This window comes from Semicossyphus pulcher, unplaced genomic scaffold (genome assembly GCF_022749685.1).
Source record: "Semicossyphus pulcher isolate SPU_LCO1_2020_fin unplaced genomic scaffold, fSemPul1.0.p SCAF_10, whole genome shotgun sequence".
Classification (NCBI taxonomy): Eukaryota; Metazoa; Chordata; class Actinopteri; order Labriformes; family Labridae; genus Semicossyphus; species Semicossyphus pulcher.
In genome coordinates, this window is record NW_027211604.1 from 26773831 (window position 1) to 26795959 (window position 22129).

The window sequence follows — 22129 nt, forward strand, 5'->3', positions numbered from 1 at the left end:
ACTTTGAAATGAAGGTTAAAGGGATAGTTCAAGTGGGGTTTTGTGAGGTGAGTATCAATATTAAATGTACTACGTACAGTAGATAACAGTCAGCACGGCCCCTGTTAGGAGAAGCCAGCCAGAGCTCCTACCAAAGCTAAGCGAAGCACGGCTGCAGATGGGGTCAGGAGAACCACGTACCTTAGCCACTTAAAAGAGTCCTACGTATACACAAACATGTCAGTTTAAGTGTGCGCTGTATTTTAGCTTTTTGTCACAGCTCCACATTGACGTCAGACAGTAGTTTCCCTCGGCACTGTGTCTCACTCTGCACAACGGCACTGTATACCTATGCATGCAGCGCACGGTATTGGATCAGCTGTTTGTAGAAGAGACATCAAATACCCCACTTTAAAAAAAAACAGCACTGTCCCTTTAACACTTAAGTTGAATTTAATTTCTTCACCACTTTTAGCTCCATCTAACTTAACTGTCACAGGCTGTATCAGATCACGACACGCCAATTAGCAAATTCCCGTTTAGAAATGTAGTCAGGCAAACGGCATCAGGACATCTCTTCATAAATCTGATACATCAGGCATGAGATCTGAAACCACATCAGTTAACCACAGCTTGTGGCAGCATGTCACACGAGGGAGGAACGTTTGAAGCCATCGCTGCAGTTACTTGCAGCTCAGGTGACATATTATTTTATTGTGCAACCTTTTCCTGTGTATTTTGTTCCTCCCATTAACCACTTTCCTCAGGGGGTTCTTTTGAAGCATGCGTGATGGCATAGGAATGATGAGGAGAGTGCAGCTGCAGAATATGATTGTTGTGCATCAGTGTAAGTGTACGACTGCATCATTGATTTCAGGTGCTGAGGAACTAAATTTACTTTTCAGTTATTGACACTATTTTGTGTCTAAAGCATCTAATTAATTTGATTCTGTATATTCAAAGTTGGACATAATGAAATGTTTCCCTCTGTGTGTAAGATGTTGCCAGTCTTTATCGCCATCTGCTGGTGGTTTCATATTACAGCATGGAGCTCGAGCGTAAGACTAGCGTGCTCAAACAGCTTCAGGCTTTGGACATACTGTAATAAATGCTCAGAGTTGAAGCTTATCTGACACGATAAATACAAGGAGAAGCTTAATAAATCTGTCATAGGTGAAAGTACAATACTTGTTATTCTTTTCTGCAGAGGTCAGAGCAGGACTGTTTCTGTTTATCTCCCAAAGTTTATCCTTCTCCTATTGTAGGTATTGTTTAGTATTTGTTCTTATAAGTGTGTGGGGCTCACAGAAGCTGAACTCTCTGTTGTTGGATAAAGATGTAAATCAGGATAAACAAACCTAAACCTGGATCAGCATTATTAGACTAAAGCTGTTCAGGCTGGTGTTAGCAGCTTAAAGAGTTGTTCTGTAAGTGAACTGTGCTTAAGCCATTTATTGACTTATTCAAGTACAAAACACTTAAAACAGATCTGTGATCAATATTTACAGCTTTGTGAAGAAAGAGAAGAAGATAAAGTGATGAATGACATCACCATCAAAAGTAAAGCCACAGATTTTTGTGGTTTTCTGTCTCAATGTTTCTCATTGTTTTGGCTCTTTGTTTAAAAATGTAAGATAAGAAAGACTGTAGCGTGACTTTAGATGAGGATAGATGTCAAAGCATTCGACTGTGCAGTCCTCCAGCAAAATAATAATATATATATGTATAGCCTCGTCTCTGCATTTGCACTGATTTATACTGTAGTATAATGCAGAACACATATTTACCTATAGGTGCTGTTGTCATATACAGGCGTGTAATGCATGTTTTTAAGTCATTTTTTCTACTTTGTTGTAATTCACTGTGCTTATTTTTCTATTCTATGACAGGAGTAATGAGAGGGAGGGGTGTTGTACTGAATATCATCAAGGCTGTGATTCGGTCGTAGGCCTGAATATAATCACAGCACTGCTGATATTCAGTATAACATCACAACCTCACAGTTACACACAGTTAACAGTTAAATAAGCGGCAAATAGTAGTAAACAGTAACAATCAACAAGATTGTTTAATGCTCCACCAACTCAACTAGTTCCACAACTTAATTGAAACTACTTTTGTTGCCGAGCAACCCAAACATTCTCCTGCACCCTGTGTCTACAGGTGACCACAAATCAGCTGTTTTTATCATGTACATTTATCTGTTTGTATTCATTTATCATCAACCAGTGAAATCAGAGTCTGCTGTGTGATTCAGAGGTACCAGCTTGATCAGTGTAGACACACACGGTCTGCTGTGATGTTAATTAACAGTATTCAGAACACCTGGCTGAGGCGGAGTGATACACAGAGTGAAAAGTCCCAGTGATGTTCTCTATATCAGCACTCAGATTATTTGGTCGGGACTAACTGTGGTATAACTTACTGTAACTTAACTGTGATGGAACACTTTTCCTTTAGGGAACAGAAGTATTTCTGATTGTGATACAAAATATTTCTGATGTAAATGCAGGAAGCCCATTTTTAACGTGTTCATAAATTGTATCTCATTACAATAAAGATGCATAAGAGGCCTCGGCTTGTACACGAGCATTTGTTTTGGAAAACTTTTTGTGTTTCCACTGAATGAATACAAATCAAGGTTCATTTCATTGTTCATTGTTTATATAACAGGAAATGTAGATTTTATTTTAAAACGATCTCAGACGTGAGGATTTGTCAATTCTTCCATATCTGGATAAGATGCTGGTTTATAGGCGATGTATTTTTTCTTTTAAGGATGGTTTGTGCTACCTCTTGTAACAACCTAATCTATAGCTTTAGCAGTCACTTTGCAATGTCTTTGTTCTTCTGTTATGTACCCTTTTAACCACATAAACACAATTTATATGAAGACAAATAAAACAACGAGCGTTTCATAGAGGTATTTTGTTTAAAAATAACAGTAGAAAAACTCTTCCAGTATTCTTCCAGGCAGTTCATCAATAATTACAGTTTACAGCGTTAAAAAAATTACATTTCATGGGTTCAACCACTTTAAGACATACACACACCGTCACTGATCACATGATTTACTTCTTTTGTCAGGTCAGTACCTTTTCATAAGTCACTAAGCAGCAGATTTAAGTTGGAAACATGCACGTTTTAAAAGGCTGGTAAGGCATTTGAATGTTCGACACGTTGCTTTGGTTTGAAATGGAAATCTTCCAGGACTTCTGGGAGTTTGGCTAATTTTAAATATCATGGTAATTAATGACAGCCACTTTGTTTTGTCAGTATAAAAAAGAAATCATTGTAATTTCATTCACGTCCGAGGGTCTGGAGAGGCATCTGTGTGACGGTGAACTTTGTACAGTCTGATAAAATCTGCTCTACTATACAACAGCGTCTGTGTGTGTGAGGCGACCTGCACCTCTTCAGTAGCTGAACATCTGCTGGGCCGAGCCGCCCTGCTGCTGCGGGCCGGCCTGCTGGCTCTGGACGGACCGGCCTGGCTCTGGTCCCTGATTCTGGCCCTCCTGACCCTCCACCTGAGCCCCCTCCAGAACGGGGGTCACCTGGCTGCCTTCAGCAGGTACCGGCCTCCATGCCAGCGTGGGCGCCTCCAGCTGGTGGCTCATGGGATTGACCAGAGTGGTGACGTTGATGAAGTGGGCGACAGACTGTGGTGTCGCTCCCCCGCCGGGTCCCACAGTCTCCGGGATGAGCTCGGCTGGCCGGTTGTGGAGCATGGCGGAGCCGCTGACGGTGTCGAAGGTGACGGTGAGGATGGAGTTGTCGAGGGTGAGGGGCCGGTCGCTAGCGGTCAGGTGGCCCACAGCGACGGGCTGCAGGCTGGTGAACTGGGCGGGGGCGTGGCTGGGGATGGCTGTGACGGTGATGTTGTTCAGACCCACAGAGCTGTTGGGGGAGGAGGAGGATGGAACGCTGGGGTCAGCAAGGACCACCACCTGGAAGTAACAAGGAGTTTATGGGTTGTAAGAGGTGTTGTAAAAACATTTGAATCCTTGTTTGAAAGAATTTTGCTGAATTTTTGATATTTTTAATCTACAAAATTCTGGTCTCAGAGAATATATAAACCATATTACTTTACGTATGTGTACAGATATTATTAGCAGCCGCACGCTCTGTCGCTCCAAAGCTGTAGAAAAAATCACTGCCCTAGGACCGGTTATTCGGCCTTATATGTACGAGCCAGAATCGCCAGCAGGTATCAGAATGGTAAGTTGAATTCTTGACAACGACTTGACTAGAAGCTCGTGCAAGAAGGCAGCCTGAGGTGAATGACGGTGAATGACAATTGGTCGATTTCAGCCAAAGCAAGGTTCTACATAGAAACCTGCAGCTGTTCTGAACGGCCCATTTCAGAGGCGACCTTTTTAAACATGTCATTCTGGAAAAACACGGAATTATACAGTTTTCACTTTTTCACTGTGAAAAATAAACACCTAAAAATGTGAAACCCATGAAAATATGAGAATATCCATTCAAAAGATACGGTAATTAATTGCAAATGTTGCAACATCACTATTATGTTCACGCTGTTGGATTTGCCCTGACTGATAATAACAATGCTCATCCAGGAAAACAATGTAAAGTTATTTTCTTCTTTTATTCGACTTTTCTTTCTGCAATTAACTGCATCAATAATCTCTTGTTTGCTCTGTTTAGCTGCAGTGAAAGGTGCCTCAGTGTGTTTCCTTCATTATTTTTGTTAAATCTTCAGTTTTAATACACACAGTATAATCCCTCATGGAGTCACACTGCTTGTTTACGGAATAGTGTGATGTTATGAAAATAGCTGTCCATTTATTCAGTTTTATTAGACTTTTAACCCATCTTTATTTTTTGAATGCATCATCACCCTTGTAGGGGACATGTCATTACACTTGGATATTGTAATCATCTTTTCAATCTGAACAAAACAAGACAACGTAAATCAGGCTCTTTGTGATACAGAGCTGTAACGGTGATCACAATATCTGCCATCTGCAGGTTGTGTTCAGCTGCTGCCTCTCGACATGTTGCAACTCATCAAGCAAAACTTCCGCTGATTGATGAAAAAGGAGATTGAACATGTTATCAACACTATAAAGCTGTTTTACCACTGTTAAAAAAAACACCAGCTAACTTTTTTGCTTAGTGGGAAATGTTACAATCGGCATTCAGACCCGGGTCAAATGACTCTGCAGTAGACCCGGGTAATTATCGCCTCGGCTCCAATCAGCATTGAAGGGAACACAAAACCTGTGTCTACACGCTAATCTGGCCTTTCCGGTGACATGCTATGCTCCGTCGGTGACTTCTACGACTCCCTGTCATCTCAACTACAAATTCCACCAGCGCTGCTCGAACATCGTTCCAACTTTGACGTTGCCAAGTTTGATAAACAGACTGAAAGAGTAATCGATACAATAAAGACCTAACCACGTAACATCTTCACTGTTTACTAACCCCGTTTCCTATTTCAAACTGTGATGCAGCAGAAAAGAGACCAAAAGCAGTAGTCTCCACTGGCAATGGGAACAGAGACAATTGGCATTTATTAGCAGGTCTTCCTGGGTCTTAAAAACCCACGTCAACATCCTAATTTCAGATGGGAAAGAGGTATATGGGAACAACTTAGGTGAAAGTCTTCATATCTACCTGTTGGATGCTCTGCACTGCAGAGCTCGTCTCTGTCTCATCCCCCACGATGACAGCGCTGAACTCAGTCATGGTGTCGTGTCTCTGCTCGGGGAAATCAACATATTCATCAGACTCGGAAAGCTCCGGCTCGACGTGAACTCTCTGCTTCTTCTTCGGGTGTCGGGAGGGTCGGCTGGGCCTCTCCGGGGCCAGGCCGTCTTTCTCCAGAGTCAGAGAGGGCTGAGGAGGAGGAGGAGGAGGACATGTTTCATGAGATCAGTGACAGGGTTACACTTTTAATTAACCATCACAAACATATCACACAGGATGAATGCAAGTTATGCAACACAGGTTCAAAGGGAGTTATGGTGATGTTTGTATTGATAGCACTATGCAGCAGGTGTGTGCCAGATTCATAGCTCATACTCTGAATGAACAGGAACTCTTTATGTTTGCACTCTGACACTTCTTTATTTAGTCTGCAGGCAAACCTACATAACAAGGAAGTAGAGAGGACTGTAAAAGGAACATAAGATACAGTAGTGTCAGGATGTTTTGTACACTGATCATGTAAATAGAGCAAAATGTTTTTGTCCATATTGTTTGGCCTAAATACTGCGCTGCGAAAGAACTGTAATCTCACCTGCACAATGCTGATGGATGAATCATTGATTGTTGAAGTTTCCTGAAGATCATCAAACTCATCGAGTCTTACAGACACCACCTCCAGGAGAAAAAGGAGAACAGTCACTTTTCCACAACAAGCTTTAAGGATTTTGTAAAAGCTATAGTGCTTAAACATGTGGACTGTTTTACATACACGTCCGTCTAGACTTACCTCGGGGTGTTTGCGTCTCAGGTGTCGGTTCATGGAGGCGCGGGTTGACACCTTAGTCCCACAGAGGTGACACGACTGAGCCTCCACCTTCTCATGGGTGAGGTGGACGTGTTTCTGCAGCATGTACTCCGTCAGGTACTTCTTATCACACGTCGCACACGTCCATGTTTTACCCACTGCAGTGAGAGAGACACAAACTGGATTAGTTTAGCATACTTAGGGCCTAAATAAAAGGATCGGGCGGCTTTTGCGCCCGCTAAACCTGTGCAAATGACACAAAAAGACTCCGCCTCACTCTCCAAGCACACGCAGAGGGTTGAATGCACCCCAAAGTGCGCTGCAGAGCAAACAGCATCTCTGTGCTCTGGTGCCGTTTGCGCATATTAAAATGAGTCATTATGCAGACATTCAGGGCAAATTTTACCCCTTTCTATGTAAATGAGCCTCGTGGCAAAAAAAACAGCCCCGCGCAGTTAGAGTGAAAATATTACCGTCTGCAGAGAGCTGGTGGGAACTGCGCTGCAGTATTATACGGGCTGTCACACTCTGAGTTTCCACTGATCCTGACGACAAGTCCACCTTCTGTGTGATCAAAAAATGTATTTGCCCGTAAACACAGTCTGTTAAATATATTTTGTCATTGTTATCACAATCTAGAGACCAATCGGTCTGAGGCTGTGGGAGGCTCAACCCCGGCACGCGGGCACACTTTGTTCACGTGTGGAGACGCTCTGGAGATGTTACGCAGGACGGGGGTTATTATATGGACAAGCTGCTGTTGCACGCTCATTTATAAAATGAAGCTGCGTTACAGACACTGTTAGCGTTAGCTTGCTGACTACAATGATTACTTCTTATTAGTTTAAGCTAGCTAACTGGTTTAGCATTAGCCCTCCGGCCAAAAATGCTTTGTCAACTGTAACACTGAATCATCTTATTGTTCTTCTATTTATCTTTTGTTAGAGTCCGGACAGATGTTGTTTACCCTCTCTGATCTCAGACGATCCTTCTTCATGCTTTAACTTCTAGTCTTACAGCGAGAATGTTCTTACATTTTTGAGTGGCTTTTTGTTTTTTTTATTGTGGCTGTGTATTGTTTTTTGTCTGATCATAAACCGCTCCATGTTCGTGGCTCTGAACACGGATGAAAAAAGCCTAATTACAGACTCTCATGTTCAGCATGTCTTGTAATAGTCTGTTTAACAAACTGTGCGCCCCAGGCTGCTGTTATGATGGCCTGACACGAGACACTTGCCTGTGTGGATGAGTTTGTGTGTTTCCAGAGTCGTCCTCTCGCTGAATGTCTTTCCACACAGCTCACACATGAAGTCCTTTATACCTGCAGGCAGAGGGTCACGAGAATAAACAAACACAAAAGGACAAACAGAAGCATGACGCACTTTACTTTAAGAAATTGTCGTGCATTGGATGTAAACAGTTTGATAAATAGAACAAGGCTTTATTCTCTTACAGCTGTGTAAATGTGTCAAACATTTTGACTCACCCGTGTGTCTCTTGTAGTGTTTCAGCATGTTGACCTTCTGGGCAAACTTGCGGTTGCACTCCTTGCACTCGTACTCTTTGATGCCCTTGTGAAGCTTCATGTGGTGCCTCAGAGCGTGTTTGGTCTTCATGCCTGCACAGGAAAACATTTACTCCATAAGGAAAGATCCAAACAACAACTGAAGCCGTTTACACAGTAAGAGAAAGTTAAGTGTAGTGACCTTTCCCGCACTCTGCACACAGGAAGTCCCGGATGTCGTCGTGAACCCTGAGGTGCTCCTTCAGCATGTCCTTCCTCGCAAATGATTTGTTACATTTATCACAGCTGTGGCTCTTCACACCTGGATGATCAGACAAGGACACATGCACACACTGAATTAACATGTGACGTGAAAAAAAGCGTTTTTATCTTATGTCTCTGTGTGAAGCTTATTTTCCTCGTCCCCATCCATCCATTATCTATATAGCTTATCCTCTTCATGGTGACGGGGGGCTGGAGCCTATCCCAGCTGTCATTAGGCGAGAGGTGGGGTACACCCTGGACTGATCGCCAGCCAATCACAGGGCTGACACATAGAGACAGACAACCTTTCATGCTCACACCTACAGGAAATTTAGAGTCAGTGAACCTAACGAGCATGTCTTTGGACTGTGGGAGGAAGCCGGAGAACCCGGAGGGAACCCACGCATGCACGGGGAGAACATGCAGACTACACACAGGAAGGCCCACTAAGCCTGAACAGGGTTTCGAACCAGGAACCTTCTAGCTGTGAGGCTACACTGCACCACTATGCAAAATATGTCAAAAATGTTTTCATTGATGCAATTCATGTCAAAATTCACACTCTAACTTCTAAGAGTCATCACTCAGTTATAAGTGAACACAAAGAGGGGTTAAGCTCTTATAAATAACTTTATAACATCAGTATTAAAAGATAGATCTGAAGCGCAGTGCAAACATGAACTAATAGGTAATTCTGCGTGACTTTTTCAGGGTGCAAATTTGCTACATAATAATGACAACAACGTAACGAATATGAGAATAATGGCAAAAAACTGTCCTCAGTGTGTTGATTCCAACTTTTAGGAAAGTAGGTCATGCAGGTCGAGCTTATCAAGTGACTGAGTGAAGTCACACAGTAATGCTCTGTTCAATCTAGAAACCACAAATGGAAATCAACCATCTAAAAGACATTAGCTGGAACATGCAGAAGAAAAACAGCCGATCATAGAATTTGAATTTCAATGCATCAAGGTCAGAAAGCGGACCGCAACTTTTTCATGATTTTCTAAGAGCGTTGCAGGGACTGTTAGGTATACGGTACAATTAAACACGGTGAGAGAATAAACAAGGCTGTGAGGTGGTGCAGTGGTTAGTGCTGTCACCTCACAGCCAGAAAGTTCCTAGTTTAACCCCGGTTCAGAAACAGTGGACCCTTCTGTGTGGAGTTTGCATGTTCTCCCTGTGCATGGTGGGTTCCCTCCGGGTACTCCGGCTTCCTCCCACAGTCCAAAGACATGCTCGCTAGGTTCACTGTTGACTCTAAAATTGCCCGTAGGTGTGAGCATGAAAGATTGTCTGTCTCTGTGTATCGGCTCTGTGATTGACTGGCGATCAGTCCAGGGTGTACCTCGCCTCTTGCAAAATGACAGCCGGGTAGGCTCCGGCCCCAGACCCTGAACAGGATAAGCGGTACAAATAATGGATGGATGGAGAGAATAAACACAGAGGACTGTTTGTGTGTCGTTAGGATTACACACATAATGGGACACCATTTCATACAGGTTAGTACAGGCTGTTGCTCACCTGTGTGGATGATCTTGTGCCTCTCCAGGTTACCAATACTGTTGAAGATCCGGCCACAGATTTCACATGGATGGATGTACCTTCAGGACAGACGAGAAATGATTAGAATGACTTTGTACTGCTTATATTTCAGTATCATATCAGGTAATTTACCTTTAGCTTCATTATTGCAGTAACCTGAGCTCCTAAACATCTGGACCTGAACCTTCTCAATACCGATTACACAAAATGTACAACATACGACATTCTGGTCTCTATTCGTATCTGTTATCTTCGCCTGTACAGGACAAAGCTAACCAAGCCCGTAAACCACATGGAAATATAAGAGGTGGAAGGTGTGTCTGTGCTGCCCCCTGTGGTCTTACTTCTGCACTGCGGGGTCGGGCAGCTGCTCTCTGTGGATGACCAGGTGAGCGTTGTATGTGGCCTTCAGAGCGAAGCGTCGGTTACAGATCCCACAGCCGTATCCTCTCTCCTTGTGCTGCTCCATGATGTGCTTCAGGTACTCTCTGCCCTTTGCGAAGGACAGCTGAAGAGATCGTGAATGAGTGAGAGTGTGAGAGAAAAACAAGCAGATCAGCTCTCTGAAATACGTGTATGCAGGTCTGTCCGGACAAAGCTTACCTGACATTTCTTGCAGTTGTATTTGTGGTGCTCGGGGTCATCGTCGTCGTCTTCGTCATCAGTTTCGTCACTGTCGCCTGCTGAGATGCCGATCTTCTTGATGAAGCCCTCTCTCTCCTGCTCGTTCATCAACGCTATGTCCTGCAACAAAGAGAAACGATTAGACACAATGACAACTAAGACCCACAGGAAGCGTTAAAGTTAAAGGTGGGGAATATCTCCTCACTGTCCTGCTGGCCATTTTGAGAGGGCTTATAAAAGGTCCGGTGTTTGTGCACACTCTGTAAACACAGTTTGGAAACAAATAGAATGAGCCACACAACATGATTTAGCCAACTGGCAACAGGTGGTGTGTGTGCACTCTGACCTCTCCCTCTCCCACGTCCTCGCCCACGGCCGATAAAAATGTATTCCTATTTTAAGACAAACTTTTCCTCGGGCAGCAGATGCTCCAGATTTGTCAAAACTGCTTTTTATTAATAGTTGGAGACGTTTCCCTGTCTGTGCTCTTTAATGACTTTTGGGGGTGGGGCTTCTGAAGAGGCACTGAATAAAGGGATTCTACATAAAAATGTAGAATCTGTAGGCGTGTGACCAGATTTCAGTATGAGAAATGTTCTGGTTTCCATTTGTAGCCCGAGTAGTACTGACCAATCACGTATCAGCAGGCTTTGCCATGTGCAGCCCGGATCCCATCAGCGCCATCTGACAATGATTTAGCTTCTTATTAATCTCTATTAACAGACATCTGCAGCAAGTTCAGCGAACAATCTGTTATTGATCTAAAAGTCAACTTGAGATAAATTCCCTTGACCCTGTGTCGCCAAAGAGTTCCGATTTCCCGACTTCCTTGAATGCATCAGAAATCAGCGTTCAACAAACATTTTCATTTCTCTTGTTCTCTCTCTTGAGGACAGACCTAACAAAGCTTCACTTTTACTTGTTACTGATCTGCATCATGATGTTGAATTTTCAGCAAACTTAAGACCTGTTATTAAATAATAATAATAACTTTATTTATATAGCACCTTTAAAAACAAGACTTTGCAAAGTGCTTTGACAACCAAGCAAAACAAAGCACAAAACAAGCAAAACCAACAGAGAAGTCAATCACAAGAAAATCTGTTTCTTTTTCGGCTTCATCCCGCTGCAGTAATCCAGAGTGCAGCCTCTGTGTAACTGACTGTTTACAGTGAAACTGAGACTCAGCACAAACAGATGAACGGGCGCTCCCCCAGGGGATTTAATGAACCAAGAGATGACAGTGTTTTATTTTGCTGACATATCTGGAGGGACGAATTTCGCTTCACTTCTGAACACATGGTCACTTCTCAAGATGCTAGCTGGACTGTGAACAGTGCAGCGCACGGGAAAGGAAGTCTTGGCGGGAAGTCGTTTATCGCTAACCGCTGGCTAAACCAGAATGCCTGAAATGTTTGCTGTCTCTCCCCGAGGTTATATATGAAAGCCGACGGGTTCAGAGGTTGGACTGGCTGTTAAGTTCAAATATAAACAATCTTTCAGTAGAATCACACATCTTCACCTTAAACCCAACATGTATTATATGTACTAGTTACTAATAACAGTGGAACCAACACTTTCTACCACTTACTCATTTAATACAGTGCAGTTACATGGTGACTCTTCTAGAGTGGTAGAAGGCAAAATCCAATATAAAAGGACTATATCACTACTCTTTTCCTTCATCGCCTGAAATGACAGCTGACAAAGTTAGCTTACATTCACTTTTTACATTACATTGTATTTTCATTGGCTGCCTGGACTCAAGTCTCACTGTGGGTAATAACAGAGAAAGTTCTGGGCAAGGGGACGAGGTGATTTAATTTAGTTCATCTTTCATCTGTTCATCTGTGACATGGCTGTGCATAACAGGAGACTTCATCAATGTTTTAAAGCAACATTTAAGAGGAAATATATTTAATTTTCTTTTTCTGTTCTGTTATTTGTTGCATTACAGACGATCCCAGAGTTGGGAGCAAAGATGCGCTGCTGTTAGTAATGGCAACATGGACTGACGAACGTTTGGAAAACTACGGTCTTCATTGTTTGTTAATATTCCCTTATGTAGAAGTAATATCAAGGCCACATTGTGGACAAGGGTTTCTAATTCATCATCTTTTTCAGCACAAATAAGTACAAACACAGCTGCTTTTGCAAAATGTCATGCAAAAGTCATATTTTGTACTTGTTAGGAAAAGCAGCATGGACTTCATACTCCCCAAAAACCCTATCCCTATAATCTGAAGATGAAACACCTCCATCAGCAAGAACATTAGGCTGCTTAATGTGAGAAAAGTGTCTCCACTCTGCATGTCTCACCTTGAAGTGGACGTGAATGTGATCTCGAAGGACGTCCACGCGGAAGAACTTTCGAGCGCAGATCTCACAGGTGTACTTCTTGTCACCGTGAGTCAACAGGTGCTTGTTCATGTTACTCCTGCAGGAGAACACCTGCACACACACATGCAAACATCACAGATAAAGTACTTCTGAACACCCATGGTGCATTTTTCTTCCTTAAAATTTATCGTGTGCTATAAGAGCCATTAATTTGTGCTGACCTTTCCACAGATGGGACAGGGCGACGGCTCCTTCCTGTACTTGGTGCCTTCTTCTCCATTAGCCTCCAGCTCCTCCCTCTTCATGTGCTTTGATCCTGCTCAGATGCAATGTTGTTTTAGTTCCGCAAAAAAGGTCATAAGTCTAACAAAAAAATATGGTGACACGCAACTACTCTTTTTTAAAGTCTAATCCAGTCCAATGTTTTTCTTCAGTAAAATATAAAGGAAGCACCTAAACAGGAAGTAACTCTTACATAAAAAAGGACATTTTTCCTCCTGTGAGAATGAAAAATGAAAACTAAGCCCAAACAAGACGAAAAACAAAGGTCTGCTTTGTGCTCCGGTGGGACTCACCGACGCTGTGCCTCCTGTGGTGCTCCTGCATGACGTCTTTGCGGTAGAACATCTTGTTGCAGATTTCACAGGAGTACAGCTTCTCGCCGTGTTTCTTCTTGTGCTTGGAGAGGTTACTGTTGGTGGAGAAGAACCGCGAGCAGATATCACACTGGAACGTTTTGTCGTCTGGAGAGAGAAGAAGATGGAATGATTAAATCCAACAGACCTGGGAAACGTTTTTCAGAAGAAAAAAGCGATCGCCTCATATTAAACGAAAGACGAATACCTGTGCGACAGTTGTGAAACTTTAAGGCATTTTCCAGGCGAAAGGATTTATCACACGTGTTGCATTTGTATTTGTACTCCTGGTCAGGCTGTGGGAGCACACACAGAATCAGACAAACTAACTAACTTGATGATAAATGAAACCTCCCGTGTTAGCTGTGTGTGTGTTACTCACCATGTTCTTGCTGTGCTTATAAGAGATGTGCTGCTTCAGACTCTCCTTGCGGCTGAACAACTTGTCACATTCATCACATTTGAACAGCTTATCGCCTGGAAGAACATACACAAAGAGATTCTGTAATACTAAACATCCATTTAATCTCCATTCAAAGGAGAATTCAAGTATTTCAAGACCTCTTTTCTTGAAGTTCAATAGTTGCATGTAAACCTTGAGCACAAATGTGCCTGATAAAAGCGAATCCACTAAAAGTGCACTGTTTTTACCACTGCCTCTCCGCTCTGGCTCAGATTGTCACCTTAAAGAGCAACTTGCAGGATAAATTGTTCACTACATTAATACTTAATCTCGTCTGAAAATGCCATGGGAAAAGGTTAATCCTTGATATCAGCTTATTTACAAGACATGAGGGCACTAATTTGGAGGAAAAAGGGTCCGATTTTCAGTATGGCTGCTAAAAACTGCTTTTTTCCCCCAACATGGCGTCAAATTACGTCACAAGAGGGACTCACGGTGTCCGACTCTGCTTTAGCTCAGCGTGCAGAAGTAGGTGGTAGTGAGTCTGAGCAGTCGTATCGTATTGTGTAGATATTATTTCAGTGGTCTAACAGTGAATTTCACCAGCCCTTATGATGGTTAATTTTTGTGTTTGTGTCGGGTGCACAAATTCTAGCCTGACGGGACATCGAGCCGTCGTTTCCCTGACAGGAAGAGGAACGAAGCTAGCTTTCGTGCCTGGGTGCGTTTTGTGCAGGTGAAGAGGCGGGACTTCGGGACGGGTCGGACACTGATTCAAGCTGACACTCGCCCATCAGTTACGGTGATGGGTCAGTATTAATGCTCCCACTTACTACTACTCATGGTTTGCTATAGCCTTTGGTATGCGATAAACTTTACAGTGTTGTGATGTGAGCACAGCATTAGATATCGCTAGCTAACGCTGCTCACTCATCACGACACCTGCCCAGGTCTCCACTGGTTCTCGTCACACTACAGCTCAATGTCTCTCCTGTGGCCGTTATTTCTCCTCATCCTGGCCTGTTCCTGGTCTCTGTGACGCCTAACAGGCTCATGATTATAAGCCTGTGGTCCATCATATGCATATGAATTATGCTTAAAGAGCAACCTGCAAGTTGCAGAGAAAGCCTTTTTTGCTATGTTAAAATCAGTTAGGTGAAGGGCTCTCTTCAAAGCAAACAGACTCCATTGACAAAAACAGCAATTTTATCTCACAGAGACCAGAAGTTGCTGATCCAACGGCCAGTTAGTTTGTTCTTAATGTTGTGTGTCTCTGGTGTTTTAAATGCCTGGCTTTAATCCAACACTAAGCAATCTGAGCCTGTCAGTAGTAAAACCAATTCTAGTAAACATACTTTAATACCACGACATAGCCAATTACCTTGCAGCTATTGCAGCCTGTCTCACAGCTTAAACAATCTACTAGAGCATCAAAACATTCTCCTTCCGTTATTTAGACCACAAAAAAGCTGAGGAACCAGGTTTAAAAACACCAGAATTCCCCTTTAACTGTATTTGAATTGTGTTGTTCTCAAAGAGAGATGATGAACACAACCCGGCACGTACCGTGAGACCTGACGTGTCTGTTGAGGTTGCTGCTGTTCTGGAAGACCTTGTTGCAGAGGGAGCAGCGGTACACCCTCTTGTGCTCTCTGGCTTTGTGTCTCTTCAGGACGGCCCCGCTGTCTGCAGCGCTCAACAGGCTGCTGCTCTCTGCTGCTGCTGCTGAGGCCTCTGACGCTGCAGGCTCTGATCTGTGCAGAGGAGGCTTCACATCTGCAAACATCAGGAATCAAACGTCAAAAAGAAATCTATTGTATATGGCGCGCAGCGTGGCAATAAAGGTCCAACTGGTACTGGATTTCTGAGCCCAACACTCAATTCAAAGTGTGCATGACAGGTATATAATTCTTTGACCTTTTTATATTTTGTAGCCCTTAAAAAAAACAGTAAAGAACACAAACCAAAGACAAAAAAAAGACTGTATGGGAACAGTGGTACCTAGGCTACATGCTCAGGATGCCAATGCTTACACGCTAATGTTTACCATGTTTGCATTATAGTTTAGCGTGTTAGCATGCTTGCATTTACTAATTAGCACAAACCACTACATACAGGCGAGGCTGATGGGAATGGTATAGCTCTGACAGTGTTTGAACAAAGCCGTATGGCGCTCGATGGAAACAGACCAACTGTGCAATGCATATCTAGAGCCATGCTGATAGTACGGCTGCAAGGAAGAGGCATGAAGCTGTGAGACTCATTCTGTAATTCTGAACCGCAGGAAGAATTTTATTCATGTGTAACTTTTCATTAAGATTCTTCATTGCGGAGAATTATTTATTTCAGAGAGAGTTATTTGCAACCTTTTGCCATCTGCAGAATGTGCGTGAACCTGTTGTAGCTTGTTCAGAGTTAACTGTTACACATGTAGTAAGACAGAGTGACAGAGACGGTTGGTGAAATCAGAGGAGCAAATTCTTCTTTAAGAATCTGTTCGGCCTAAATTTTCTGTGTGATGTTGCACTTTAGAGCAAAGCTTTAAATCAAATTTAATAATTACTTTAGTATTCTGATGATGATTAAATAGATTTTCACTTAAAGTGGACATATTACTCTAATGTGTTTCTGAATCTCGTTGTTTACATATTTTAATTTCATTATTTTTCAGAGCCTCTCCTTCCTCCTCAAACGAACAAGCCGTTTTGCCAATAAAGGTCAGACGTTAGCCACAATTGGCTGACAGTATTTGAAGTGACTGCGTGGCCCCTCCCCCACATGTGCGATCCCAAGTGGGGAACAGCCGCACTGCACCGTCACTCCAAAGTTGTGGAAAACATGGCTGCTCTATGATCGGTTATTCGCCCTAATGTGTACGAGCCAGAATCACCAGCAGGTATCAGAATGGTGAGTTGAAATCTTGACGACTTGACTACAAGCTCGAGCAAGAAGGCAGCCTGAGGTGAACGACGGTGAATGACCTGCAGCTATTCTGAACGGCTCATTTCAGAGGAGACCTTTTTAAGAATCTAATTCTGGAAAAACACAGAATTATGCAGTTTGCACTTTTTCACTGTGAAAAAGTAAACACCAAAAAATATGAACCCCATGCAAAATTTCAAAAGATACGGCCCCTTTAAACTTTGGTAATTACAGTACAGTATGAAAGAAGTATATCACAAAGAGCTACTTTTGCCCTGTTCACATGTGTTAGAGTCTGCCTCGAGCCCGCCTGTTGTTGTCTCGCTCACCCTTGTTTTTGCTTGCACCAGCTGCAGCTCCGTGCCTGCGTCCCTTCGCTCTCCTCCCTCGGCCCGGTCCTCTCCTGGGTCCAGGCTGAGCTGCAGGAGGGGGCTCTCCGTCCTCCTCTTCAGGGCCCACCAGGCTCTCCTCTTGGGGCAGGACCTGGTCGGCTGGGGGAACAGTTAGTGTCTTTACTTTGTTGAGATGACTCGGCATGTTTCCTGTGATCAACAGAGGATTGTAGGAGAGTCAGAGCGTGCAACCATGACACAGCATTTCCTCAGATTAGAGCTGTTTTGAAGGGATAAAGGGAGGGAACCTGCTCATATGGGACTCAAAACCGCTAAACACAAGCATCTTAAAATAAACCGCGTATAATCATGTCTAACATGTGCTGACAGGAGATGATGGATATTTCTAATGCTCTTACCTGCACTATTTTCTTCAGCCAGCGGGGGCATGTGGGCTCCAGTTTTCTCTGTAGTCTCAGAGGAAGACTTCACATCTGAGTGAAAGAGAGAAACTAACAGGTAACCCACTGTTTACATAGCACCCTACATCATCACTGCTGTAATGTCGTCTACCTGCTGAGGCTGGTGGTGGTTGAAGCGCAGGCTTGAGCATGGGCCGCTCCATCTTCTTAGCGTAGAAAGCTCCGTACCAGACCCTCAGCTCGGCTCCTGGAAGAACATCCTGGGAAAAACATAGATTATGGAGATCAAACGTACGGCAATATCCTTTTATTATTTGAATATAACTGTGGTTACAGAAGGAAAATAAATTAAAGAGCTGCATGACAAAATAAACTCCTAAAATCTTAGACCAACAGCAACCAGAGTGACCCAGGTTGAGGATGATTAGATGTACCTGTGAGGTGTTGAAGTACACGTCATCGTCCTGCTGGTAAGCCGTCAGATTCTGGTGTTTATAATCGGTGGCGGGTCGTACCAGCATCATCCAGTTACAGTCCTCCTCACTGCTGGAGTCAAAACACACCACCACTCCATCCTTCTGGAAGATCTGCACATTAAAGAACCAATGAAAAACTTTAAAATCCATCCATTTATGAGTCTTTTCTTCATGCAATCTTGCTCAGGTATATCATGCTGCACCTTCAGAGGGAACGCTCCTTCTCTCTCCAGGTGTTCGACCCTCTTAGCCTCAAAGGGCCCAAACCGGGTCCTCTTGACCAGCCGGCGCAGGACAAACACCCCCTCCTCCCCGTCGCCCACCTGTCTGATCTCCAGGCTGTTTGGTAAAGACGACCTGATCCAGGGCAAGAACATTATATCATCAATAAGTGCTACAATACCTCCATTATATTTTAAGGTTTTTTTTAAATAAAGTGTGGACTGCCTAAAAGTAGAAATGTAGCGAGTGTGGGATGGAAATTTAAGTGCCAGAAAGTCAACCATCTGCAGGGAGCTACTGACTCATAAATCTCTATTTAGGGCTACGATATTCAAAACGCACCACTTATCAAGGCTTTGTGTTTTTACTTTTCCTCTCCAACTGGAAGTCAGGGTCAGACACTTCAGCAAGGTTAGTGACTGCCTGCACCAGAGAGGTTTGACTGTTTCTCTCTGGCTGAATCTTGGACAAATAACTTCAGCTTAGTAGACACAGATTAGAGCCCGATCAGTATGGGATTTTTAAGGCTGAAACTGATATATACCGACTTTAGACTTAATTGATTACTGATAGGGCAACCAAAAGAGTGATTTTTTTTTTTATGCTGGAATGCCAGTGGACCTTTTCTATATGGATTGTGTCCCAATTTTGCAGCGACAGGACTCTGCAAAGGTACCCAGAAAGCTGCTCTCTTTTACATATAGGATAACCCAATCTGGACAGCACAGGAAAAACAAACAAACAAACAAACGAACAGTTTGACGCAATCACAGGACAGCAAAATGATGTGCATCAGGAATATTATAATGGCAATGTTGTATAGCTTACAAAAAAGGAGAAAAAATAATGAGAAAATTACATTAAATTCATGTTGTTTTTCTAATTTTGCATGTAGCTATAAAATGCAGCCTTTTCTTGTATATGATTACAAACTTATTATTAATGTTAAATCTCCCAAATACAAATGGTAATGCATTCATTGCCAACATGATAGTGAAAGGAGAAATGCAATTTATTTCTTTGTCGTCTTTGTCATCACGTTTTTGATGGGAGCTACACAGCCTGCGATTGTAAATTCTGTCATAGAGGATAAAAGTTATAATTTATTTTTTACTTGGGATGGCAATGGTGTCACCGTTACTGGTGCCGGTATTTTGTGCCTGCCTCACCTAACTTTACTATCCTCCTCTTATCCATTAAAATGAGATCTGGTTTTCTGTCTACTGTCTGCATGAATCCATGTGAACACAATATTATACATTGTCAACGAATTGTACAGACAGCACTGAGAATATTGGAAACTATGAAGTTGGAGAATGTCATATAGACAAACACCATTTCTAGATCAGCCCAAGCATCGTTTTCTGTGGTATGCTCTTTAGATAAGGTTTTAACATCGGTTTATATCTTTAAAAAGTATATGCTAATATTTATACATCTGTAGTCAGTCCATATCGGCTCATTATATCAGCAGAACAAGATATCAGTCGGCTCTAGTACAGACTGATGACGTGACTGCAGTCAGTGAAGCCCAGCATGGTGAGCCGTTTTGACATCCAAACTCACTCCTATCAGGAAATATATTTTAGATATCCATAACAGCATTTCTCCTAGTCAAAACTGTATTCTCACTAGTTAGGATTTTAATTAATGATATCCACAATTACATTCTTACTGGTAGAAACTGTATTTAATGATATATCAAATTGAATTTACCCTAGTCAAGATTCAATTAAAGACATCATTTAATCTTTAAAAAGTAATTAGTAGACTGGATATTAATTACACATATCTCTAATGTAATTCTTCCAAGTCAAAATGAGCATTTCATATATCCACAACGTCATTCTTCCTAGGAGAAACTCTCATTTCAGATAGCTACTATCCAATTGTGACACGTCATCATTTCTATTTCAGATATCTAAATTGAAAAAACAATCCAGATATCCACAATGCGTTTTTGGTTATCTGCATTTGAATCATTTCTAGTCATAAGTCTAATTGTAGATATCTGAAATTGAATTTTACCAAGTCATAATGCCAAATGTGGATATCTGTAATTTTTACTAGTCACAATGTACTTTGGACATCCCAAATTAAATTATGGATATCTGAAATGTTTTTTTCAATTTACATATCTGAATCTGAAGTGGATTTACTTTTGCCATTCATGTATATACGTGTATTGAAAGCCCCATACACATGAATTGCAAAAGTGATGTCATTTCTTCTAGAAGAATGACGTTGTAGATATCTGAAATGACAACTGTGGATAGTAACAATGTCATTGTGGATATCTGAAATGCTAATTTTGACTAGGATATCTGTCATTAAAATTCCACTCTACATATTAAATGTTAAAAAGGCTTGCCATAAGCCCAGACACTCTTGACCTGTCACTCACCGGGCCCGGCTGAGGACGAAGGAGTCCTGGACGGTGACCAGTGGTCCCAGTTCAGGACACTCAGAGTCATGGTACTGTCCACAGTCATCACACCCTGAAACACACAGCATCACACCTGTCATCACAGCACAGACTCACACTGTCAGTCACTTACAGTAAGAGCTGGATTCATACTCACAGATCAGCTCATCTGGTGTCTGCTCAGCCATTATGACAACCTACAGACAGAGGCAATGATTGTTTTTCTTATCATGTCTAGGGTGAAAGGACAAATAAAGTCTTTAAAATAGGCATGTATATTAAAGAGCTACTTGTAAGAGTGTATTAGAGTGTGACTAAACTTCCCAGCCTGCATGCACAGTTAACCCGGGACACCCCAGCTGCCCTGAATGCATCAGACCTCCAGGATAAACAGTGGTGTATTATGACAACATAAACTGGTTTCTGGTGTTAGCGATACAGTGTGGACATGCATATTAACGTATGCAGTCCGGGCAGGAGAAGGGATCCAGGATTTGAGTCGTTCCCAAACTCCAGCCGGGTTTTAACTCCGATCTGAGCGGCTCCTCTTCAGTAAAATGTAACAAAGAACAGTCGGCATGGCGGATGGACCGGAGACGCAAACCACCAAACCGGAGTCGATGCTCTTTAACGGCTAGCTGACAGCCTGGGAGGCGGCCCAGGAAACCCCGGAGCGACCAGGACCAACCGTCTGCACCTTGACTACAAAACTGCGTCGCCATTTTGTAGAAAACCGATGTAAATTATTGGGAAAACACGTTACCTTTTCTGCAAGAGACCCTTCATTTATCGAATCCTGACTCCGGGTTCCAATCCGCTCCAGAAACGGCGCAGGACCGGAAACGAACGCGGAGTGCATTATGGGGACTGTAGTCTCATCAAAATTGACACAAAGCAACTAAATCAACCGTTAATTAGGCGAAAAGTGGCTAAACTGTACTTCACCACACAAAAAAGCCCAGAAAATAACATATTTTTCAAAATGCTCTCATTTTAATTAACACTACAATGTATCTGTAAATGTAAATGTATTGTTTCCCGGCAAAATAAATTAATTTGCCGTAGATGAGCTAGCATAGAGTCGTGAATTCAGTTTTTTCCTTACCCGACCACAAGTGTTTTCAAGTTACACTCGCTATAGTTGGACTAAAAAGGACTACACAGCATTTAAGTAACAAAATAAAAGTCGTGATCCCAAATGTCCCCCATCACTGTGTTGTATGTTTTATTAGACAATTATCACTGAAAGAGCTGGTTTAAACTACTTTAAGTGTTTTGTTAAACCCGCAATCTGCAATGAAAATATCGCTGTTATTTAAATAAACGTAAAACTTTAAAACTTTAAAAAAAAAGACGTTCGAATGTATGTATTACAAAAAGTCAGGTAGCTGTACTAAATTGTGATGACTTCTCACTATTTCAAATTGGCATCAGAAACAGGTTGTAATATTTCCATACTAGCAGATATTTTTAGATGAGCTAATAAACTTCTGTGGACTCAATTCCAGACTGAAATACCTGGATATGTTTTTTTTTTTTTAAAGAAATGTAT

General features: G+C 42.4%; 1 protein-coding gene across 1 annotated transcript; it reads right to left on the bottom strand.

Annotated features, from left to right (window-relative positions):
• Positions 1-3036: 3036 nt before the first annotated feature.
• On the bottom strand, positions 3037-21436 carry prdm15 (PR domain containing 15). The gene is made up of 24 exons (XM_069672885.1): positions 21341-21436; positions 20735-20774; positions 20557-20650; positions 18134-18287; positions 17889-18041; positions 17606-17714; positions 17452-17526; positions 17030-17242; positions 15345-15554; positions 13758-13852; positions 13584-13671; positions 13316-13483; positions 12962-13056; positions 12720-12851; positions 10380-10520; positions 10121-10284; positions 9756-9835; positions 8170-8289; positions 7950-8081; positions 7701-7784; positions 6446-6621; positions 6251-6331; positions 5626-5847; positions 3037-3929 (listed from the first exon to the last, which is right to left on the bottom strand). Exons 1-24 carry the CDS (start codon positions 21434-21436, stop codon positions 3396-3398), a joined length of 3456 nt encoding a protein of 1151 aa, XP_069528986.1. The 3' UTR covers positions 3037-3395.
• Positions 21437-22129: the final 693 nt, after the last annotated feature.